We start from the raw sequence: 21,134 nt of genomic DNA on the forward strand, positions 1-21,134 counted from the left end.
TGCCACCTTCCAGTCCCCCTCATTTGCCTCAGAGAGCAACAGGTTTTCCAGCTGAACCTGGGACGTTTCTGGTAGAACACAGGATGTTTTCCAGGAGGCAGTTGGGCCCAGCTTGCACATCAGTGTGGGGCCACTCCATCATTTCCTGTTCCCATCCAAGACAGGGAAGCTCTCCACCTGGCAACACTGGTTTTTGTTGTCCATTGATTGTGTAGTTTTGGTGCTGGACATGAAACCCAGAGCCTTGATCATGCCTAGTTCTACCCCTGAGTTACATCCCTAGCCCATAACTCTGCTGTTAAACTCTATTGAGCCCCAGTATCTGAGACCCAATATTTGGTCCTGGCCTTGTGTGCATGTTTGGAAAGAGTAGCCCAGTGCTTTAGTTCCTGGAGAGTGGGGGCACAGGCCTGAGCCTGGAGAGACACTGCCCACTGTCTGCTTAGCCAGGCATGACCAATGGCCGACTATACGAATGGAAGTCTCTTACAGTAGGCTCGGTAGGTTGGGGACAGGTTAGAGAGGTGGGAGCCAGGCCTGCTCCTCGGTAGTCAGACTATTGAGAGTCAGGCTATTGTCCCTAGAAGAGGACTGAAAGACCGGAGTCCTGGATGCAAAACAGAAGGGCAGCAAGGGGGGAAGCGAAGGAAGCCGCTTATCTCATTTATTTATTCTTCCTCCCTCATTTCCTCTTGTGCTCTTTAGCCCAGGTCCCCTCACCCGCCCCCAGTCTCTGGTTTCCTGGCCGCTATCTAGCCAATAACCTCCTACATTAGCATTCTCAGCCCCTCGCTGCTCCCATAATCTCTTCTGCAGGCTCTTCCCAGGGCCATATTTATCACCACACAGGATTTCCGTCGATAACAGCAGGGCCTGGTCGGTCCAGAACTGCCCCATCTCCTTACGGGTGCCTATTTACAGCAAGGCAGGAATCTTAATTTCTCTTAAGAATGTGGCATTCCTTAGGTGTCTAACCTACACCGGACCACCAAGTGAGCTTCTCAAACACCTTGCTCCTGTCCCTCCACAGTGGGCTCTCTGAATCAAGACTTAAAAAGTCGGCTCTGTCTGTGTCTCTGTGTGTGTGGATGCCTCAAGTGCAGACATAAGTTACTCAGGAGGCTTGTCCAAGGTGGGTTACTCACCCACAAATCTCTGCTCTGAGGACTGCGGGGCTGCATCTCCAAGCAACCCCGGGGAGGGCCTCTTGTGAACAGGAAAGGGATACAGCGCCCCCTTGTGGTAATTTCTCTCATCTCATTAACGCCAGGATTTTTCACACAAAAAAACGTACTCACAGGCAAGGTGTTTAGCTTCTAGCTGATGTGTAACATGCATTCAGAAATATACACAGCTTCACACACTCAAAACACTTCTGCAAATGGACACACTCAAGAAAGCCAAAACCTGTATCGTGGAGTATGCTCCTCATCTGAAGCTTTTTCCCAACCCCACTCCCACCCTCACCGACTTCCCAAACCCACCACTCAGGGTCACTGTCCTAACCCACACATCAGTTTTGTCTTCTGGGACTTACCTAAACAAGCAGAATTCCAGAGACCTAGGGGGTAAAAGACCAACTTGCCTCACTCTCCAATACCAGGGAGCCGAGTGCCTTAAGCCTGACTCTCGATTTTGACTCGTTTTTATTTGCCAAGATCGCTGACTCCTTAACGCCACAAAAACTGCGAGGACTTTCGGGAAAGGATCGTCCGAGTGATAAGCGCAGCTGTGGGCAGAATGCCGCGTGGGCAGGTGCAGGGAAGCAAGAAGAAGAGACTAAGGTGCCAGGAGGAGCCTGGAGCCTGAGGAGCTGGGCCTCCAGCAAGGCACCATGGGAAACGGAAAACACGTGTTAGCATTTCTCATGAGGGAGAGGAATGAGTTCAACCCTGTCCCATCATCTGTTTCCCCCATTTCTAGAGACGCTGTGTCTACAGGAAACCATACCCTCCACCCCTTTGAACAAGGATTACAAGTCAGAAGCACAATGGGGCACTTGTCAATCTTGGTGGTAAGACAGGGCTTAAAAAATTCACAAGGGGCCATTGAGATGTCTCAGCAGGTAGAGAGATTGTTGCCAAGCCTAACGACTAAAACCTAAATTCAATCCCTGGAGCCCGTGTGGTAGGAGAGAAGATACTCCCAAAAGGTGCCCTCTGACCTTCACGAGCATACCATGGCAAGCATGTGCCCGCCGATAAATACACACATGATAAATGAATGAATCTTTATAGTTTTTTTTTAAAAAAAACTTACTATTAGAGACACTTAATACAGTCATAATGCCATATCAACCAATAATATTATTTAGTCCCAGAAATCCACCAACCCCAGAGAAGCCCTGTGCTCATGGCCTGGGTAATTCCATCCTCAAAGCCAAGGTGAGATCAGGTGGCCAGACCTTACCAACAAGGGTGTCACAGAGGCTCGAGGGTCCGCTGTCCTGTCGGGGGGGGGGGGGCTGCTAAGCCTCCTTCATAGCACCCACAGATGCAACCGAAAGAGTAACTGCCACATTCAAAGAATAAACATTAACCCCAATGACTAGATTAAATTAATTCTAATAACTTATTCTAGTGCCACACATTCAAGTTATTACATTTCAACATGTAATTGAAATAGAAATACTTACAAAGATCTTTCACTCTTCGCTGCTATGAAGCCTTTGAAATCTGCTGTCTAATCTATATCTTCAGCACATCTCAATTTGAACAAGCCATGTTTCAAGTGACTATGGAACTGGGCTTTGTGGCCCTGAACAGTGTGGAAGGCCATCAGTATTCTGAATCGTCACTTAGAAAAGGATTGTTGGGGCCCGCGAGATGGTTTATGATGTGGGTGGGATTCCCTTCTGTACACTGTGAATATGTTTTATTACCGTTGGTTAACAGAGAAGCTGCTTCGGCCTATGGCAGGCAGAATAAAACCGAGGGTGGAATTCAAACAGAGATATAGAGACAGAGTAGTTAAAGGGTCACCTGCTGAAGGAGAAAGATGCCAGAATGCCGGAACCTTACTGGTAGGTCGCAGCCTTGTGGTGATACATAGATTAATAGAAAAGGGCTAGTTTGAGATGTAAGAGTTAGTTACTAAGAAGCCTGAGCTAAAAGGCCAAACAGTGTTGTAATTAATATAGTATCTGTGTGATTATTTGGGTCTGGGCAGCTGGGAAATGAACAAGCAGTCTCCAATTACTCTGATTCACAGTAAAAGTGTTTGTCATGGAAGCTGAATAGCATGTATTTGAACCACAGAACCACAGTAGGAAAGAATCAACTCCTGAAAACTGGCCTCAGACTCTACACCCACACTGTGGCATGTACCTGCATGGGGGGGGGGTGTGACTGCACATGTGTGTACACACACATCCCATACACAAACATTTTACTTAAAATATTTTTAGAAATTAAGTACACAAATACCTTAAGGATGTATATTCACTTGTAGTCCTTCTTCTTCTTCTTCTTCTTCTTCTTCTTCTTCTTCTTCTTCTTCTTCTTCTTCTCCTTCTCCTTCTCCTTCTCCTTCTCCTTCTCCTTCTCCTCCTTCTCCTTCTTTTTCTTCTTCTTCGAGACAGGGTTTCTCTGTGTAGCTTTCTGTCCTGAAACTAGCTCTTGTAGATCAGGCTGGAAGCGAACTCACAGAGATCCACCTGCCTGTCTCCCAGGGTGCTGGGATTAAGGGCATGCACCACCACCGCCCGGCTGTAGTCTATCTTCTTAATTATAAAAAGTAACGTATTTGGTGCCGAGGAGAATGCTGTGCTGATTTGCCTGGTATCCTCATTCGCTTTGCATTGCTGTGCTAAATACTGTGGCTCAAAGCTAGCTGAAGAGGAAAGGGCTCATTTGGCTTACATATCCGGGCCACCACACTCCATCACTGAAGAACATCAGATCATGAGCTCACGGCCGGAATGTAGAGGTAGGAACTGAAATAAAGGCCATGCAGGATACTGCTTTATGGCTTGTGCCTTGTGTCTTGCTCAGCCCACTTTCTTATACATACAATGCAGGACCAGTGGGTAGCACAACCTCATTGGGATGGTCCTTCCCACATTCAACCATTAATCAAGAAAATCTCCTACAGACATGATCACAGACAATATGATGGAGACAGTTCCCCAGCTAAGGTTCCCTCCTTCAAGATGACTGACTCTAGTTTGGGTCAAGTACACACACACACACACACACACACACACACACACACACACACTTAGCATGCACAAAGCCCTGGGTTCTAGCCTCAGCACCACATAAGCAGGGCTTGGTGGGACATTCTTGTAATCTCAGCACTCAGGAGGTAGAGGCAGGAAGATCCGGAGTGGAAAGTCATCCTTAGCTACATAGTGAGTTCAAGGGATAAAACTGGTCTCACTGAACATAGCGGACAATGAGGACTACTGAGAACTCAAGAACAATGGCAATGGGTTTTTGATCCTACTGCACGTATTGGCAATGAGGACTACTGAGAACTCAAGAACAATGGCAATGGGTTTTTGATCCTACTGCACGTATTGGCTTTGTGGGAGCCTAGGCAGTTTGGATGCTCACCTTACTAGACCTGGATGGAGGTGGGTGGTCCTTGGACTTCCCACAGGGCAGGGAACCCTGACTGCTCTTTGGGATGACGAGAGGGGGACTTGATTGGGGAGGGAAAGGGGAGGCAGCGGTGGGGAAGAGACAGAAATCTTTAATAAATAAATAAATTAAAAAATAAATAAATAAATATGACTGCTCAAAAAAAAAAAAAAAAAAAAAGACCAGTCTGGGCTGCACGAAAGCCCATTTCAAAAAGGAAGTATCCTAGGAAATAATTCACATAAAAATGACACATGAGCAACAACACAGGGAATTCTAACCATGTTCCGCACTCAGCGTGTGAGCTGCGTTGCTCTCATCCCCTCTGCACTGTAAAACTGAAGCGCAGTAGGACCGCTCACCCACACGCCCAACACAAGGCACGGCCATGTAGCTGTCTCTTCCAACAGTTGTAGGTTCATCCTGTATTCCAAAAGTTCTCTCGGTAGGAGTGGGGGTGGAAGTAGGGGTGGAATGGGGGTGGAAATGGGACGGGGATGGGGTGGGAGCTTGCCTACCATGCAAACATTGAGACCTGGGTGTGGATCCCCAGAACTGACACTTTTTAGACACCTGCCAGAGGCCACAATGGCCTGGTTGGAGGAAAAGGCAGCCCTGCTTTGTGTATACGCTGCAACTGACTTCTTGCCATGCGGTTCTGCCCCATCACAAACAGCGCAGATACCTGCAGATTGATTACATCCTTCTATTATTCAGACTTAAGTAATCACAGTCAATAGCGCAGCCAGCCAGTCCCCTGCCCAGGCGTGGGGGAGGTTGGGGAGGAGGCTTATTATTCTCTAGGACCTCAGATTCCTAAGAGACGGGTTATTTTCTAGAAAGATTTAAGGTTTTAGAGCTCTGGATAAAGCCTGAAATTCATCTTTCCCAGTTTCTGTGAGGCATGGCGGCAGAGGCAGAGGGAAGAAAGCCAGGACTCACCCTGCACGCTCTCCCTCCCGCCCTTGCAGGGAGTAATGTGCCAGCCTTCAGCAGCATTCCTGATCCTGGTTTTGCCTTAAAGAAGACAACAGGAAAAAGAAAACAACAACAACAACAGGAAGAAAAAGGCAAGGCTGTCCTGCTGGCCCTCATGCTTGTGAATCTGTCCATGACAGATTGTGAACTGCCTAATGTTCGCTGACTCACCAAAAGGTAGCAACTGATTCTCCTAAGCAAACATTCTTGTGAAAGCACCCTGACCCGTTTATTCTCCCGCATACACGCATGCACACATACAGCACCTGTTACACAATTTGTGCATGCTAGTTAAGCCCCCGGTGCTTATGATTAGGGTTAATTCACGAAAGGCTATTCCTTACTTTGAATGGAAACTTTGTGGAAGGCTGGGGCCTCTAGAGTTTGGCCAGTTCACATCTGCGAAGGCACAGATGATAGGGCTTTGGAGCATCTCAAGGGGGGGAGGGCGTATGGGAGGTGTTTGAATCCCTGTGAACTCATCACCGGAAATGGGCACACGTCTCCTGAGCCACGATGAGTGCTAGTGAGCTCCATTGTTTTCGCAGAGAGCAAGAATGTATCTCTCTGGCTAGTTTCTTTTGTATGAAGGATGTTGACATTCGTGTCAGTTGAGCAGATGAGGGTTGGAACTTGGTGTACAGAAAAGGGGTGAGAGTTTAATAAGTTTGGGGTCCGGAGATTCCTAAGACCCGCTGCAGACCCACCAGCTGGGAACAACTTAGAGTCACAAACACTTTAAACAAGAGTTCCGGGTGATCCAAACACACGTGTCACTTGTGGACACCAAGCTCTGGCGTCTATCATTAAATTGCAAGCAAACATTTAAAAACGAGAAGGGGGGGAGCTTGTTTCCAATTGACAACACTTCCCCTCTTTGAGGGGGTAGCCATGTGTTTCCAGAAGCCAAAGCCTTGAGTCTGGTTCTGGCCTCTCATATATAATGTGGGCAGGTTACTGAACCCTTCTCAAACCTGCTGCCACAAGCAGGCATCAGGAAGCCAGCGGGACTCGTAGCAGCATCTCAAAGACCTGCATCCTTCCTCTGTCCCTCACTAAAATGTCACTCCTCAGACTTCAGGTCCCCCTACAAACACAAGATACAACTGGAATGTATTGGGCTGGGGGGGGGGGCGGCGCGAAGGCAAGTCTGGCCACCTCACTTTGATCTCGGGAACCCATGTGAGAAAGGAAGGAGGGCATTGTGTCCCTGCTCATGCTGTGACACATGAGGCCACACACATATATTTTAAACACACACGATGATGTTAAGTATAATTTTTAAAATAGGATTGTATTGGTTTTTTTTTTTTGGATTTTTCAAGACAGGGTTTCTCCGTAGCTTTTTGGTTCCTGGCCTGGAACCAGCTCTTGTAGACCAGGCTGGCCTTGAACTCACAGAGATCCGCAGGCCTCTGCCTCCCGAGTGCTGGGATTAAAGGCGTGCGCCACCACCGCCCGGCTGTATTTATTTATATACGTTAATTTACTTGTTTGTGTTAATTTTCCATTGCTATGATGAAATGTCATGACCAATACAACTTATAGAAAGAAGAATTTATTTGAGCTTCCAGTTCCAGAGGGATGAGAACCCATCATAGTGGGTAGAGACTTGTGACAAGTGGCAGACGTAGCAGCTGGAGCGGGAAGCTGAGAGCTCACACTTTGTTTGCTGTTATCATTTTGTTTCATTGAAATCAAACTACCTGCTTCTCACTAATAAAGGCCGGCCACGGGGTGAGGTGCAGCTCAGCGACACTTACGTAACATATTGGAAGCCCTGGGCTCAATCCCCAGCACTGTAAAAAGGGAAGGAGAAGAGGAAGAAAAGAAAGAGGGAAGGAGGGAGAGAGAAAAGGAGGAAGAAAGCAGGGATGAGGAAAGATGGCACATGATAAGCTAGAGGCTAAAGATGTGGTTTAGAAGCCTGTAAACAACAGAAATTCTCATACCAAATCCCAGTGTGGATTTCAGCCTGCCAGCCTCAGGCAACCCTAGAGAACGCTAGGACCCTTCCAGCTGGAATAGGGTCCTCTTAGCCAAGATCATCAGAGCCTTCAGTTACCTTCTAGGTGAGCAGATCCTGGAAGGAACTGGGAGGAGAAAAAGCTGACTCGGCCCCTCCCAACTTTACCCATTGCTTCCACGAAGTACAGAATGTAAGATCACCAGGAGGGACCAAGATTAAACCATGCCTCTCCATTCAGGTACATCTGGGCAAATATGGTGATAATACCAAAGCCGTTTGAAGACAGGTAGCCAGGTACCACCTCTGCTCCAAATCCTTCAACCTTAGGGGCTGGTGAGATGGCTCATGGGTAAAGGAGATTGCGGTTTGTGCCAGTTTTTTGTTTGCTTGTTGCCAACTTGACACATGAGAGTTACCTAGGAAGAGGGAACCTCACCGGAAGAATCGCCTCCTTCAGACTGGTCTGTAGGCAGTCTGTACAGTGTTTTCTTAACTGATGGTCAGTGTGGGGGGGGGCAGCCCACCATGGGTGGTACCAACCCTAGGCAGGTGCTCCTTCACTGTATAAGAAAGAAGGCTGAGCAAGCCATGGAGTTGCTCCCTCTGACTGTTGGCAGCGTTCCTCCAAGGTTTCTGCTTTGGGTCCTGCCTGGTTCCCACATTGGCTTTACTTGAGGATAGACAGTAATCTGTTAGCCAAGCAAACCCTTTTCTCCAGAGCTGCTTTTCATCCGAGTGTTCTATTACAGCAACGAAGATGCAAGGTAACAGACTGTGCAAGTGGTTCCGTCTCCAGACCTATGTAAGCGTGTGAGCCTCGCGAGCACAGCTCCGTCTTCAGGCCTATGTGAGCGTGTGGGCCTTGTGATCGCAGCTCCATCTTCAGACCTATGTAAGTGTGTGAGCCTCACGACCAGAGCTCCGACTTCAGACCTATAGCATGCAAGGAGAGAAACAACTCCACAAAATTGTCCTCTGACCTCTGACATAGGCACCCTCACACACATAATAATCACTAACAAAATCCACAGTTCAGACGAAAGAGCTGGAGGACTTTGGGTAATTACCTCACTCTCAGTGGAGGTGTCTAATGTCTCAACTTCATGGCTTTAGTGTCTGGGAGAAGACTCTTTCATGGGTTCGGAAAGGGTGGGGTTTTTCTCAAGGCTGGCACCTGCGGTGGCTTTCCTGGGGAGACTTATAAAGTGTAAACCCACCCGCAAGCCTCTCAGGGCTTGACCCTTTTCTCCTCCTCCCCCTTCCCCCTTCCCTTCCTCCCCATCTCCATCACCTCTTCCTCCTCCCCCTCCCCTCTTCATACCATGTTCAGATCTCAGTACAGAGCATCAAGCTCACCGAGGGAACCATGCCTCGTCACTATATAATGATGCACTGGATCTCCCTTCAACCTGTAAGACTGAAGCCCCGAACCCATGAGACAGCAGCGCGCCAGTCACCACCCCTGCTCTCCCCACCCTCGAGGCTTCCCTTCTCTCGGCATTTTAAAATTTGACTACTAGGCTCCCGCACAAGCAGAACTGTGTGGTATTTATGCTGTGTGACTGCTTCTGCTTCATCTGTGTGGAAGACATGCCAGGGGCTTGCTAAATTTTAAGGCCCAATAACATGCCACTGAGTGCCTCTGTTTGCTCGTCCATCTGTCCAAAGACTCTTGCATTGTCTGTCTCTCCTGTGTCATGAAAAACTCTGCCATGAAAACATTGTGTATGCCTCAATTTCTAAACCATTAAATGGTTAAAAGAGACAATTTTAGCACAAGTTTAGAAAAGAATCTAGGCCCTCGTCCCAGAAAACTTATCCAGGCAAGATCAAATCCTACAGCCCAGTGTTTGGTGCTGTTTAAAAAAAAAAATGTAAAAATGTAAAAGCAGATTCAGTCAGAGCAATTCAAGAGCCAAGGTCTCTGGCTGAAGAGGCCATCCGTCATTCATTGTTAGATGACCGCAACCTACAGAGAAGTTAATGATGGCACCGAGTTGATCATATCAGGGGGAGACAGACTCACCCTAAAAACCGTCTTCACTAGGAGAGGCCCTGAGACAGTCCTGCTTTGAGTGTTTTTTCTCTGTTCAGAACAGAATACCATTAAAAATCTGTTTACTTTCTACCTAAGAAGCTTGGAACACAGACGCTGTTATAAAGTCCAGCACTGGAGAGTGTGGTGTAGCGGAGAGACAAAGCGTTGTCTCCTCCACTCTGCCTGCAGATGACGCCCGGAACACTGTCTGCCGACTTGCGGCTTCCCAACCAGTGTGAGGCACTCATCCCCAGGAGAAGGCCCTGTCTCACAGTAAAGACGACCCTGGGGAAGAGGGAGGCTAATATCGTGAAAAGGCTGGGACACGCTATAACTCAGAGACACGTCAGCTGAGCAGCCACACTGCCAGGACCTTGGAGCTCTCCCTTTTCTCTAAAAGCCCTGTGAGCGGAGCGAGGAGACAGGCCTGAAGAACTGAGATTCACCCCACCAGGCATTAGCGGTGTCCAGAAACTATGTGAACAATCTCACTCGACATCCTTAAGACATTTATATCTGTCTGATACAGAACCAGAGGCGGGGGAACATGTTAATTTTCTCAGCCTGCAGATAACACATATACAGAATCTCGCAGGCCCACAGAAAGCTCCGCATATTCTCCAGGGCTTCCACCGCCTTAAAATATAGGCTTGCATTTATCTTGGCCACATTAACGAGGTCTGTTTGACCAATACATTTATATTTATGATGACTGAGGGCAGATTATGGTTGTTAAAACTTGTCCTTGGGACATGAAAACACTCCTCTGTCATTAATACATTTACTAATATAAACTATGATGTCAGGTCAACGTAAAGGGTAAAAATGTTCCTAAAGTACGCGCACATCATTTTTTAAAGCAATTGAGCCTAATGGAATAGCAAAGGTCATCATAACAAACCATTACAGTCTTCGTCTTGGCTACGCCGGCCACAGAAGAACCTCCAAGAAACCGTCATCATTCCTCCAATGTTATGGCATCCAGACGACAGGGATGGCTCGCAAATGAGTCATCCGGGCTCAGATCTGCAGTAGCTATGTGAGCGCGGCACAATCAATTATTCATGTGTTTACAGAGAGCTTTCCCGGTTGATGTTAACCAGAGCTGCTCCCAAAGGACAGCTCTCCAGCTGGCCTCAGCCATCCGGGACTCCAGCTAACAAGTCACTTTAATTGCTGGAGAAGCCATCTGGAAGGTGAGCCTCCCCAGCCCAGGCCCCGAGACTTTATTAGGTGCAAAAATATTAATCAGGGATAATTATGACAATACTTTATATACAGGACTCTCAGAAAAAAATCCTAAAGAGGGTGAGAGAAGGTAGGCTTGACCCGGAACCCATTAGGCTCAATGGGGACGGACTATTGAGGACCCAGGTCAGGGATTCACGGAGAGCAGAAGAGAAGAGAATGTAGGGGAAGAATCGGAGGCCGTGAGTTCCAGTGTAGAAGGCTCTGTGAAGGTCAAGACACATGGCTGAGGACCACCAAGGGCGAATGCTTTAGACTGTTCAATAGCCAAATTGACCCTCCCATCCAAAATGGCTTCAGGAGAAGGTGGATGGGAAACAGGACCCACAGGCTGTCCAAGAAGACTAGCGCTGTGATCAAGGGTAACTCCTGTCTCTAAGCTGGAACAGTGTGGGAGCTGATAGCTCCACTGGTCTGGCCAGATTTGGGTCTGGGTTGTAGCCAAGCTGTGGCCTCACATCTTCAGAGGGTATGGTGAGGTGGGGGATGGGGAACAACAGCACATTTTTTATTAGATAGATTCCAAGGACTTGGTGGTACTGGGAGATTTTTTTTCTCTTCTTGTTTGAAATTAAGTAATTTACAATGTTATCATAACACAGGGCTGGTGAATGTAGTGTGGTCGGTAGAGCACTTGCCTAGCATGCACGAGGCCCCGGCTGTGATCCCCAACACTGCACACAGCTAGGTGTAGTGCCGCATGCCTGCAATCCCAGCCCTGAGGAGGTGGTGCCAGAGGGTCAGAAGTTCAGCCACCCTTGGCTGTGTAGCAAGCTTGAGGCCAGTCTTGGCTGCATGAGAGTCCACTTCAAACACCAACAATTCACTGGACCCTGTCTAAGGAAGCAACAGAAGTAAGCTGCATCTCCTAGCAAACAAAAGCACAGTTCAAACTGCACACAGAGCAGGGTGTGGCTGTGAGCATCCCTTCGCCCCACACTGTTGAGTCTCAAGCAGGAGCCTGATGAGTCTAGGGTCTTCCTGCGATATGTTGCTAGACCCTGTATCAAAACATATGCGTATAAACAGAGAGACACCAAGACACAGAGACAGACAGATAGACAGATGACTTAAAGGTCTGCAGTATCAAGATGAAGTTTTCAGATGGCGAGAGAGCACGCGGCATCCTTGGGCTCTTCCACCACCAGGTGTTGTCGTGAGGCAAGGGCTGCAGAGGGTCTAGCAGTGGGGTCCCTTTATCTCCTCCAGGTTTCCCACGAAGGCACCACTCCGGCGGAATGAGTCTCCTGAGCTCTGCCACAAGTTTCCCTAGATGCCAGAATGACATTTCTCAAAGGGCCAAACAAAACGCAAACACACATTTACACAGGCCTTTCCAAAGCCTTCGGGTGGGCTGTTCTGTCTTGGAAGAAGACTGAGGCTTGCCGCTCGTCTCAAAATTACTGTTCCACGGCGTTCCTTTTTAAGAGTCCACACCCCCTCCCCGCCCCCACCACACTCAGGCCTCCACTCTGGAAAATGCAGCGCAGGGCTGTGCAACCAACCACCCTCCAGTTAAATGTCCTGTCAAGGTCACAGCCGGGAGCCGCTCCGCCACAAGTGGTCCCTGACTTGGAACAGTCCAGCTTCGGGCTTGTTAATCTGGTGACGGTGAGAAAGTGCTATGCATTCAGCAGGAACCCTTGGGTTTGGAGGAGGGGATACAAGGGTCTGCACGAGAGTGAAGAAAACAAGTTGAACACACAGCAAGGAGGTATGTGTGCGTGCATTTCTCTCCCTGCTCTTGATTTTGGGTGCAACCTGCTCCCTCAAGGACCTGCAGCCTTCGCCTCTCCACATGCTGGACTGCAACCTGGAACGGTGAGCTAAACCTTTTCTCCTCCAAGCTGCTTTTGGACACGACATTTTATCACAGTAGAATAAACAAAATGAGGACAGGCCCCAGACTCACTTTGTATAGCCCAATCAACATATAATCTGGTGAGGCCCTAGCTCAGTCCTTCAAGGGCCAGAACTGTAGGTTCACGCCACTATACCCAGCTCCATCCTGCTTTCTTTCTGTTCTTGTGTGCCTAAGTGGCTACTTTATTTCCTGCTGGCAAGTTTCTAGTTCTTTCTGGGGAATGCCAAGACAGCCAGCCTTCAAGATTGCCCATGAGAGTCATTCCACAGTCCCATTATGGCTCGGCAGCCCTGGGTTGCACCTCTTCGCCATGGTTGCCCCATGAAGTTGCCATGCATAGAACCCCCGCAGAGGGCAAATCTCTAGACCTGACCTCACATGCCCATCACTGGCTCTTGGGAGCTCTTTCTGAAAGCTGGTGATAGTCCTGGTCCTATATTTCAAGTGAATGTGATCAGTATCCAGAATAAATGGGCCATCAGCTTGGCCTTCAGTACTAACCCACTCGTTAATTGTAAAATAAACACGTGTGAACGCCCTCTAAATCTTACTGACAGTGGGCCTGAGAGCTGCCCGGAGCTTCCTGAGGTCACTGGGTTCTCTGTCTTCAAGCAGAACCCTTCATCCAACTGGAGAAGAAGGCAAGTGTTAAGTGAAAAGGGTGTCTGGGTACCCTCTTCCATGCGGGGGCCGTTCTGCAGTGCTATCTCTAGCTGCCTCACACAAGGTTTGGTCCAGAGACAATGAGGAGGTTCACCTGAAGTGATGAGTCACGGGAAAATGGATGCCATCTTCACCAGGGTTAGGAATGTGGGTCTAGGGTCAGGGCAGTGTCCTGAGGTGAGGGTGGCTGCCAAGCCTGGCCACCTGAGTTGAATCCCAGGTCTCATATGCTAGAATGAGGGACTGACTTCAAGCTCTCCTCTGACCTCCACTTGTGTATCGTGGCACTGTGTGTGCACGCACACACCCCCGCGCGCGTGCAAACACACACACGCACATTTAATGTACTAATATATATTTATATAGATTTAAAAATAAAATAAAAACCAAGCAAACAAAAGAAAGTCACGTTCCTGAAGGAGAGAAACACAGGGCACCTAGGGACTCCTCCTCTTCCTTCACACAGAATTGTTTCTGCTACAGAAAACTAGACTCAGGCACAAGACTGACTTGTTTTTAACTTAAAATGGACTGAGCTTCCATTTACCACCACTAGACAGTGCCACATCCTCTTGGGGCCATTTCATTTTGTTAATATTGAGAGCCATCATTTCCCCAGGCAAGATCAAATCTCATCTTAGACACCCAGGGAGACATCTCTCCCTCTCTGATGTCACTCTTCCCCCCCCCCCACATACTAGGAAAGATTTTGAATCCTTCGTAGGCCATGCCCTGCTTCAAGGGCAGGAAACCACCTTGCTTTTCAAATGTTCTAGTGAGCTGGTTTTGTACCCTGACATCCCAGAGGCGTTCCTTGAGTTAAGGGATCCATCGGGTCATCAGAGACACTGTCTAGGGAGCAACGGCAGCAGACGCAGGAGGATCCATGGAAAAATTAATATCTCCAATACTGAGTCTTTATTACGCCCTTTCCAAAGCTAGCCCCAGCCTCTAGGAGAAAAGAAAACGTCGTCATTCCAACCTTACTTGGGAAAGTATTTAATTTCCATTGTATGCATGATGTCCAGGGGTAGCAAAACATTCTGGAACATTCTTCTGGCTTACAGTCTTCCTCCTGTTTTCTTTCCCTTCCCAAAAGAGGGGTAGAGAGATGATGGACATCTGCTGCCTTGGCAAGAGAATGCAGAAGTAGAAAAATTACTCCATAATTATAAACAGAGCATTTTGATAATCCCTTCATCCTTCAAGAAACTCGACGGCGCCCTGCTAAGTTTGCAGGACTGCCTTTCTCTGCTTTGTGTGCTGGACCCAGAAAACAAGAGATTGAGACAGAAGGAAGTCTGAAAGAGGAAAACTTGGTAATCACAGCCCCGAAGAAAAGGCTGAAGAACCAGTTCAAGCGATGTCAGCTTCAAAAATGTTCCTGAGAGACATCTGTTGCTCCAGAACGTGCAGTGTCCATTACTGGCTCAGAAGGTACACGGGGTCTCCCACTTTGACTGTCCCTGGATTTTCCAGAGAAAAATATTGTCCAAAGAGGGGTAGCTTTCCGTATAACGGCTGTTCCGAAGGGTTGCATAGCCGGTAGCTGCAACAGGAAAAGACCTCAGTGAGTTCCAGGGAACAGGAAGAATGTGGACCCCACGTAGCTTCGTCCGGGCTGAAGCAGGCGTCCACCAGTCACTCCGGCAGGCTGTGCCTGGAATCAGGATCCAGTCAGAGCTAACAGCTCAGCACCCCCGCCCCCCTGGGAGGGCCAGAGAGTGACAGGCCAATTGGAAGCACCAAGGCAGAGTCAAACACTCCATCCTCATGGCTTCTCATCATAGTGACGTTTCCTTTTCCAGCATCAAGAAGTTAGGTACTTGGGGCTGGAGAGATGACTCAGTGGCTAAGAGCACTTCCAGAGGACCAGGGTTGGGTTCCCAGCGCCCACTTGGCAGCTCACAACTACCTAGTGACCTCTGTGACCTAACTCCTTCTTCTAACTCTCAGCGCTGCACACACATGGCACACGGACATGCAAGCAGACAATACACTCACACACATCCAATAATAAATAAATAAATAAATAAATAAATAAATAAATAAGGTAAATGAGCTTAAAATTTATGAAAGATTCAAAATTTTCAAAGAGAAATGAGATATTCCATCTGCCTGGACGGGCCTATAATTTTCCTTTTCCCTCACAATTTCTCCACATATGTCACCTGACCCAAGATCCTGGCAAGACTGTCACCCCTTCCTTTCCATCTTTCCCTTCCTGGTCCATGGTTGCCCAGATCAGAGGTCCTTAAAGGACTCCCTTTTTCTCAACCCCCACTTTTCCAGTGCTGCTGCCCAGCATGTTTCCTCGTGGCATAGCCTGCAGATAATCTTGGACCACGAATCCAGGCATCTCTTTTTACTTGCCTCTCCCTTGGTCACCATGTGATGAAGGAGGCTTTGGGGGATGGGGGAGGGAGGAGACAGCAATATCTCTGTGACTTGGCCTATATTATTCCTAGGTGCTGTACTGAGGCGATGTGGGGTCTCCCTATCTCAGGGAGTTCCTGTACCTCTCACGTACTTGCATCTGCACCAAGCACCTCCCACACGACTTCAACCCTTATTACAAAGCCTTAAACCTTGCTATACAGGTGAGTCTCAGAGGCAAACTCAGGATCCTGTATCCAAACGCTTGTCTGATATCAAAACCCAGCAAGAGGATCAGGAGTTCAAAGTTATCTCATCCTCTAGCAAGGATGTTACCATTCCTCATATTTCTGTCTTCCTAAGCAGCTCTCCTCCCTAGGCCTGGTAAGAATCCAGAGATCCAACCAATCACTCATTTACCTTTAAAAACCTGCATGATTCCTGAATGCCAGGTAAGGGAGACCAAGTGAGGTCAACAGCGGCCTCTGGTGGAAAAAACTAGGTATTGCAAGAAGTGTATACCAGGCCTTTTCCATCGTCTCTGACTTTATCTATACTTACATCTATACCTGTCTATATAGAGGGAGGAAGATATATAAATATATAATATAAATACATATATAAATAAATACATAATGCAATCTCTGTTGGGATTAACAAATTACACTTAGAGATAGGACCTTACGTATAGCTCAGAATGACCTGGGACTATGTAGACCAGGTTTGCCTTCAAATTGTGGCAATCCTTCTGCCTCAACCTTCAAAGAACTGAGACTTCTAATGTCAGTGACCACACCTAGCAACAAATTATATTTCAGAGAACATTTCTCTATGTATTTCAATGCATATAGGACACACAATTACTCTGATAAGCAAGAGGCCCTAAAACATGGTTTTTAGCCTAAACAGAGGTCTCTGAGATGAGAACTGGACATTATAGCTTGTTGGGAGCAGTGAGACCCCAGATCCTGAATTTCTTGTAATCCCCTGATCTGAGTGCCTACAGCTGCTCTGAGCACGAGACCTTCAGGAGTTCCTGATGGCAGGAGAGTGGTTTCTGGTGGGTTTGGCTGGGGCGTGGCTATCTCTATATAATCTTCTCCTGAACACAATAAAGGGGGCATTCTTGGGGAATTCAAGGATGACCCGTGTCGCTGTCTCTCTGTCTGTGTGTGTCTGTGTATTTTAACCTCCAGCCCCTTGCCCAAAGCTCGCGAACTGGGTGCCAGCGCACAGAGCACAGACCCGGGGGCGCGGTGCGAGGCAATAGCTCAGTGGTGCAACTCTTGTCTAGTGTGCTTGAGACTCTGGCATCCATCCCAGAACTAAAAACAAACAAACAAACAAACAACTCCTCCTCTGTGAGGACCCACAGTTGTGACTCTATTCCACCTTGACTGGAGGCCAAAGAGTGTGAGCTTATTTTTGCTCTCTCAAAGTTGTTAACAACAGGTGTGGCTACAAACAAGAGATTCTGACTTGGGGTGTGGTTAATTAGTATTGTGGGTATAGAGGTGAATCCGCTCCACCTGGACCAAAGGTCAGAGAATTCAAGTCTATTCCTTATATGGTGTTAATGAAGTCTGTGGCCTCCCCCCTCCCCTTTTGGAGTGAAATACATAAGCGTGTAAAAAATAAGTGAAGCAGACTCAGTATTCACTGACTGTCCCTCCAGATGCTATCCTGTGCTTCTGTCTCTTATTTCTCTTACATCTCTGTTCCTTTTGCCTAATAATTCTAACCCTCACACTCCTACCCTGGAATGTACGAGTTTGGCCGAAGTGCCTTTGACACTTCTCCTCCAACTAGACTTCTCCATCCTTACGTGGCGGTGTGAACAGAAACATTTTGTCAACTCTGAAGAGTGTGCATCAGGGAGGAGAAGGTGTGAGTCACACTGTCTTGTTCACACTGTCTTATTTACTCCCATCAGCCACCAGGCATGGCTACAGGCAAGGTCCCTGGCCAGTCTCCACGTGGAGATCACAAAACCCTGGGCAGTCCTAGGTCCATCCTACTTCTGAGACCTCATGGTCGGATTCTGAGGTAAACATTACTGTGACAGCTCCCAGAGGGGCAACACATGGACACCGTCACCACCCCTGGTCCCTGACAGGGTTGGGTTAGGTGTCATTGGGAACAGCTAATCTCAGGCTTGAAAGTTCGTCTGGCTCCTGCTCTCAGTGTCAAATCGATACAGCAGGATGTCAAGGACTGGGTCAGGTCCTGGTCGCCTACTGAAGATGATAGAAGTTGCTTTAGTTCAGCTATGTGGAGTCCTGTAAACTCAGCAGTCACAAATAAAGAAACTGACCTCAAGGTCCTCACACGCTGAGATGGAGTTCTGTGAGTTCTATTGTGCACAAGATTCCATTCCCAGTCCTTTAAGAACGAGCAGAGCGAGTCCATTCTCCTCCCTTCCCATGAGCAGAAGACAAGCCTCCCTGTGCTTAGCCTAACCAGACAATGCGGAATAATTCTCTGCGGTAGGCGCCTTGCTTTGCCCAGCGGGGCTCTGACCATACAGAAGCAATTAGGGCACAGGGCTGGGATGTAAGAAGTCTGCAAGGCCAGGCAGGTGGGTGAAGTCAGTCTCCATGCCCAGCACAATCAGTACAAAGCAGTGCCAACCCCTGGGCACCAACGATACCCAGGGATGCCACTGAAGGGTTGTGTGCTCTGCCTCTTAAGATTTATACCCTGCAGCGGGCCTCTCCCTGCCCGATTTATGACCACCTGTCCTGGGAAGAACATAAATCACTATACCCATGGCACTTTAAATCTCAGGGAGAGATAGAAGCCACCTCGGCCGGCTGCACCATCTCCCTGGGTATTAAAAGCAATTAGGGAGGATGGCTGGGCTGTAAGAAGCCTGCAGAAGATCAGGGGGGGTGAGTATGGATTCCTGTGATCCCCGGCTTCCTGCCCTTGCTCTGTCTTTGGGGCCCATTACTCTCCTTCTACAAACAGAGCCTCCCAATAAAGAGGCTTTGACAATGCGGAGAACCAGCACCAGTGCCCAGAGTGCTTTGAGGTTCTGTAAGCACAAGAGCCTTCCAAAGCCAGAAGGGATGGAAATCTGAGACCAGGGAGAGCGTGGGGAAGAAAGCGAGAAATACGGAGGTGACAAGCAGCTCCCGAGCCATCTGTCTGATGCACACAAAGGCTTATCTAGTTTCCCTCCCCTCCACCCATTTCTTTTATTCTCTGAGGACCAGAGCCATGGCTGATGGTACAAGTCTCAGGATTACAGAGGCTACAAAGTGAGCTCAAAGTCAACCTCAATGACTGAGGGAGACCCTGGCTCAAACTAAAAAGGAAGAGCTGCTTAAGAACATCTGCTGCTCTTGCAGAGGGAGGGCCCCTGGTTCAGTTCCCAGCACCCACATGGCGGCTCACAACTGTCTGTAGCTAGAGTTCCAGGGGGTCTGACATCCTTCTCTGGCCTATGTGGGCATCATACACGTACATGCTGCACACAAATACATGTAGGCAAACACTCATACACATTAATAATAATAACAAAGCTCAATGGTAGAAGATTTTGCCTAGCATTCACAAGGACCTGGATCCAACCCCTAGAATCCTAAAACAGAGCAGTCAGGGCCTGGCAGAAGGAAACTTGCTGACAGCCACAGTATTGCAATAGCCAGGTCTGCCCAGCCTATCTTTCTCTTGGTTGTATCTCCTTGGTTCTATGAAAAATAAAAAGCCTAGATTCTTCGTTGCTCTAATGTTGAAGAGATACAAGCAAGAGCTACAGCGTATCGCTGTCCCTGTCCCAAAGCCTGCTCCTCTGCAGTACCGGCCTTACATAGTGACATTTCCCACAGTACCTCACAGGAGTCCCCCCTTTACCCTCTGGAGATGCATTCCAAGACCTCCAGTGGACACAGCAAACCACAGGCAGCATGGAACCCTGGATACACTGGCTTTCTTCTCTACATACCATCTGCCCAATGGCCAGGACTCCCTAAAGCTCCTATTCCGCATGGGCATTTCCACAGTTCCCTTGTAACATTAATAGACACCTGGACCCCAAGGTGAGACCCCGTCTGCCTGGTTTACCTCTTCAGTGTTTCCATCGGCTCCTTTCTGTCCATGATGCCGGTGTCCGGATCCACCGTCGTTAAAAGGCACCTGGACACAAATAAAGCATCACACAGGGGACAAAGCGGAGGGACAGGCCTTGCCCCTCCCCGCCCAGGGACAGGAAAGGGTCTCACCTGGTGCAAGCCATCACCCGCTTCAGTTCCACATCCCCAATGAGGAGTTCATTCCAAGAATCCTAGAAAGGAAAGGAAGAGTTCCCATGAGCACCTCTGGGCCCTCACCTATGCAGGGACTTGTGTGGAGTCACACCTAATGTCGTTCCATCAGTCTGGAGAGGCCAAGGGACATCCCACACCTTTGAGTGTTCTCTTTCTTCCTAAAGCAAGGTCAGGCCCCTCTCCTCTTTGAAAGCTTTTCCAGGCAGGGCATCCCAGGTTGAAATCTGCAGAACTCTATTAGCTGAGCCTGATGTCACACATCTCCAATCCCAGCACTCAGAAGGTGGAGGCAGGAGGATCAGAAGTTCTAGCATGTTTGAGAACAGCCCGGGATACATGAGACCCTGTCTTGCAAACAAACACCAAGTCGCTGTGTAACCTGGTGCCCTGATTTCCCCGGCCATCTCCTGGGTGGCGGCATTCAGAGAGTCCCGGCTCCAACAGGAATGACTTCTTAGCTGTTGGCCTGAGGACATTGGTAGCAGAGCCTGTGCCTCAAGGCCAAGCAAATCTGAGTCCCTCCAGACACTCAAGTTCAGTGAGAAACAGAGGGTGTGCATGAAAAATTGAAAATAAAAAGACATGCTTTGGTGGGTAAAAATGCTTGCTGCAGCTGGGTGACCTGAATTGGGTCGTCAGGGCCGACGCGGTGGAGGGAGAGAGCCAACTCTAGTGAGTCATCCTCTAGCCTCCATACATGCACTGTGGCGCACACACACATGCACACACACATGTACACACACATGCACACACACAAATAAATGTGATAATTAAAAATAAAAGCCCACAGAAATAGGTGAAAATAAGGGGGATGAATATGATCAAAATGGGTTAAACATGCACATAAAAATGTCATGGCGAGCTTTGTTTACGAGACACCTAGCAGCAAGGAGTTCCGGTCCAGGCACCAGGAGAGACATCACTGGGAACCTTCATCTGGTGATGGTTGGAGATAGAGACAGAGACCCACACTGGAGCACTGGACTGAGCTCCCAAGGTCCCAATGAGAAGCAGAAGGAGGGAGAATATGAGCAAAGAAGTCAGGACCACAAGGGGAGCACCCACCCACGGAGACAATGGGGATGTTCTGGCTTTGTGGGAGCCTAGCCAGTTTGGATGTCCACCTTCCTAGACCAGGATGGGG

The 21,134-nt window shown here is 48.4% G+C and overlaps 1 protein-coding gene across 1 annotated transcript in view; it reads right to left on the minus strand.

The window, feature by feature from the left end:
* Positions 1–14,246: 14,246 nt before the first annotated feature.
* Positions 14,247–21,134, minus strand: part of Mtarc1 (mitochondrial amidoxime reducing component 1) — a 20,738-nt gene continuing 13,850 nt past the window's right edge. Inside the window, exons 5-7 of the mRNA XM_050148205.1 lie at positions 19,946–20,007; positions 19,788–19,859; positions 14,247–14,892 (exon numbers count right to left, since the gene is read on the minus strand). Coding sequence (XP_050004162.1) covers positions 14,766–14,892; positions 19,788–19,859; positions 19,946–20,007 — 261 coding nt within the window. The 3' untranslated portion in view covers positions 14,247–14,765. The remainder of the gene's footprint in view (positions 14,893–19,787; positions 19,860–19,945; positions 20,008–21,134) is intronic.

The sequence above is a fragment of the Alexandromys fortis genome, unplaced genomic scaffold, assembly GCF_014885135.2.
Source record: "Alexandromys fortis isolate MF-2015 unplaced genomic scaffold, M_Fortis_MF-2015_v1.1 scaffold_62, whole genome shotgun sequence".
In the NCBI taxonomy this organism is placed as follows: domain Eukaryota; kingdom Metazoa; phylum Chordata; class Mammalia; order Rodentia; family Cricetidae; genus Alexandromys; species Alexandromys fortis.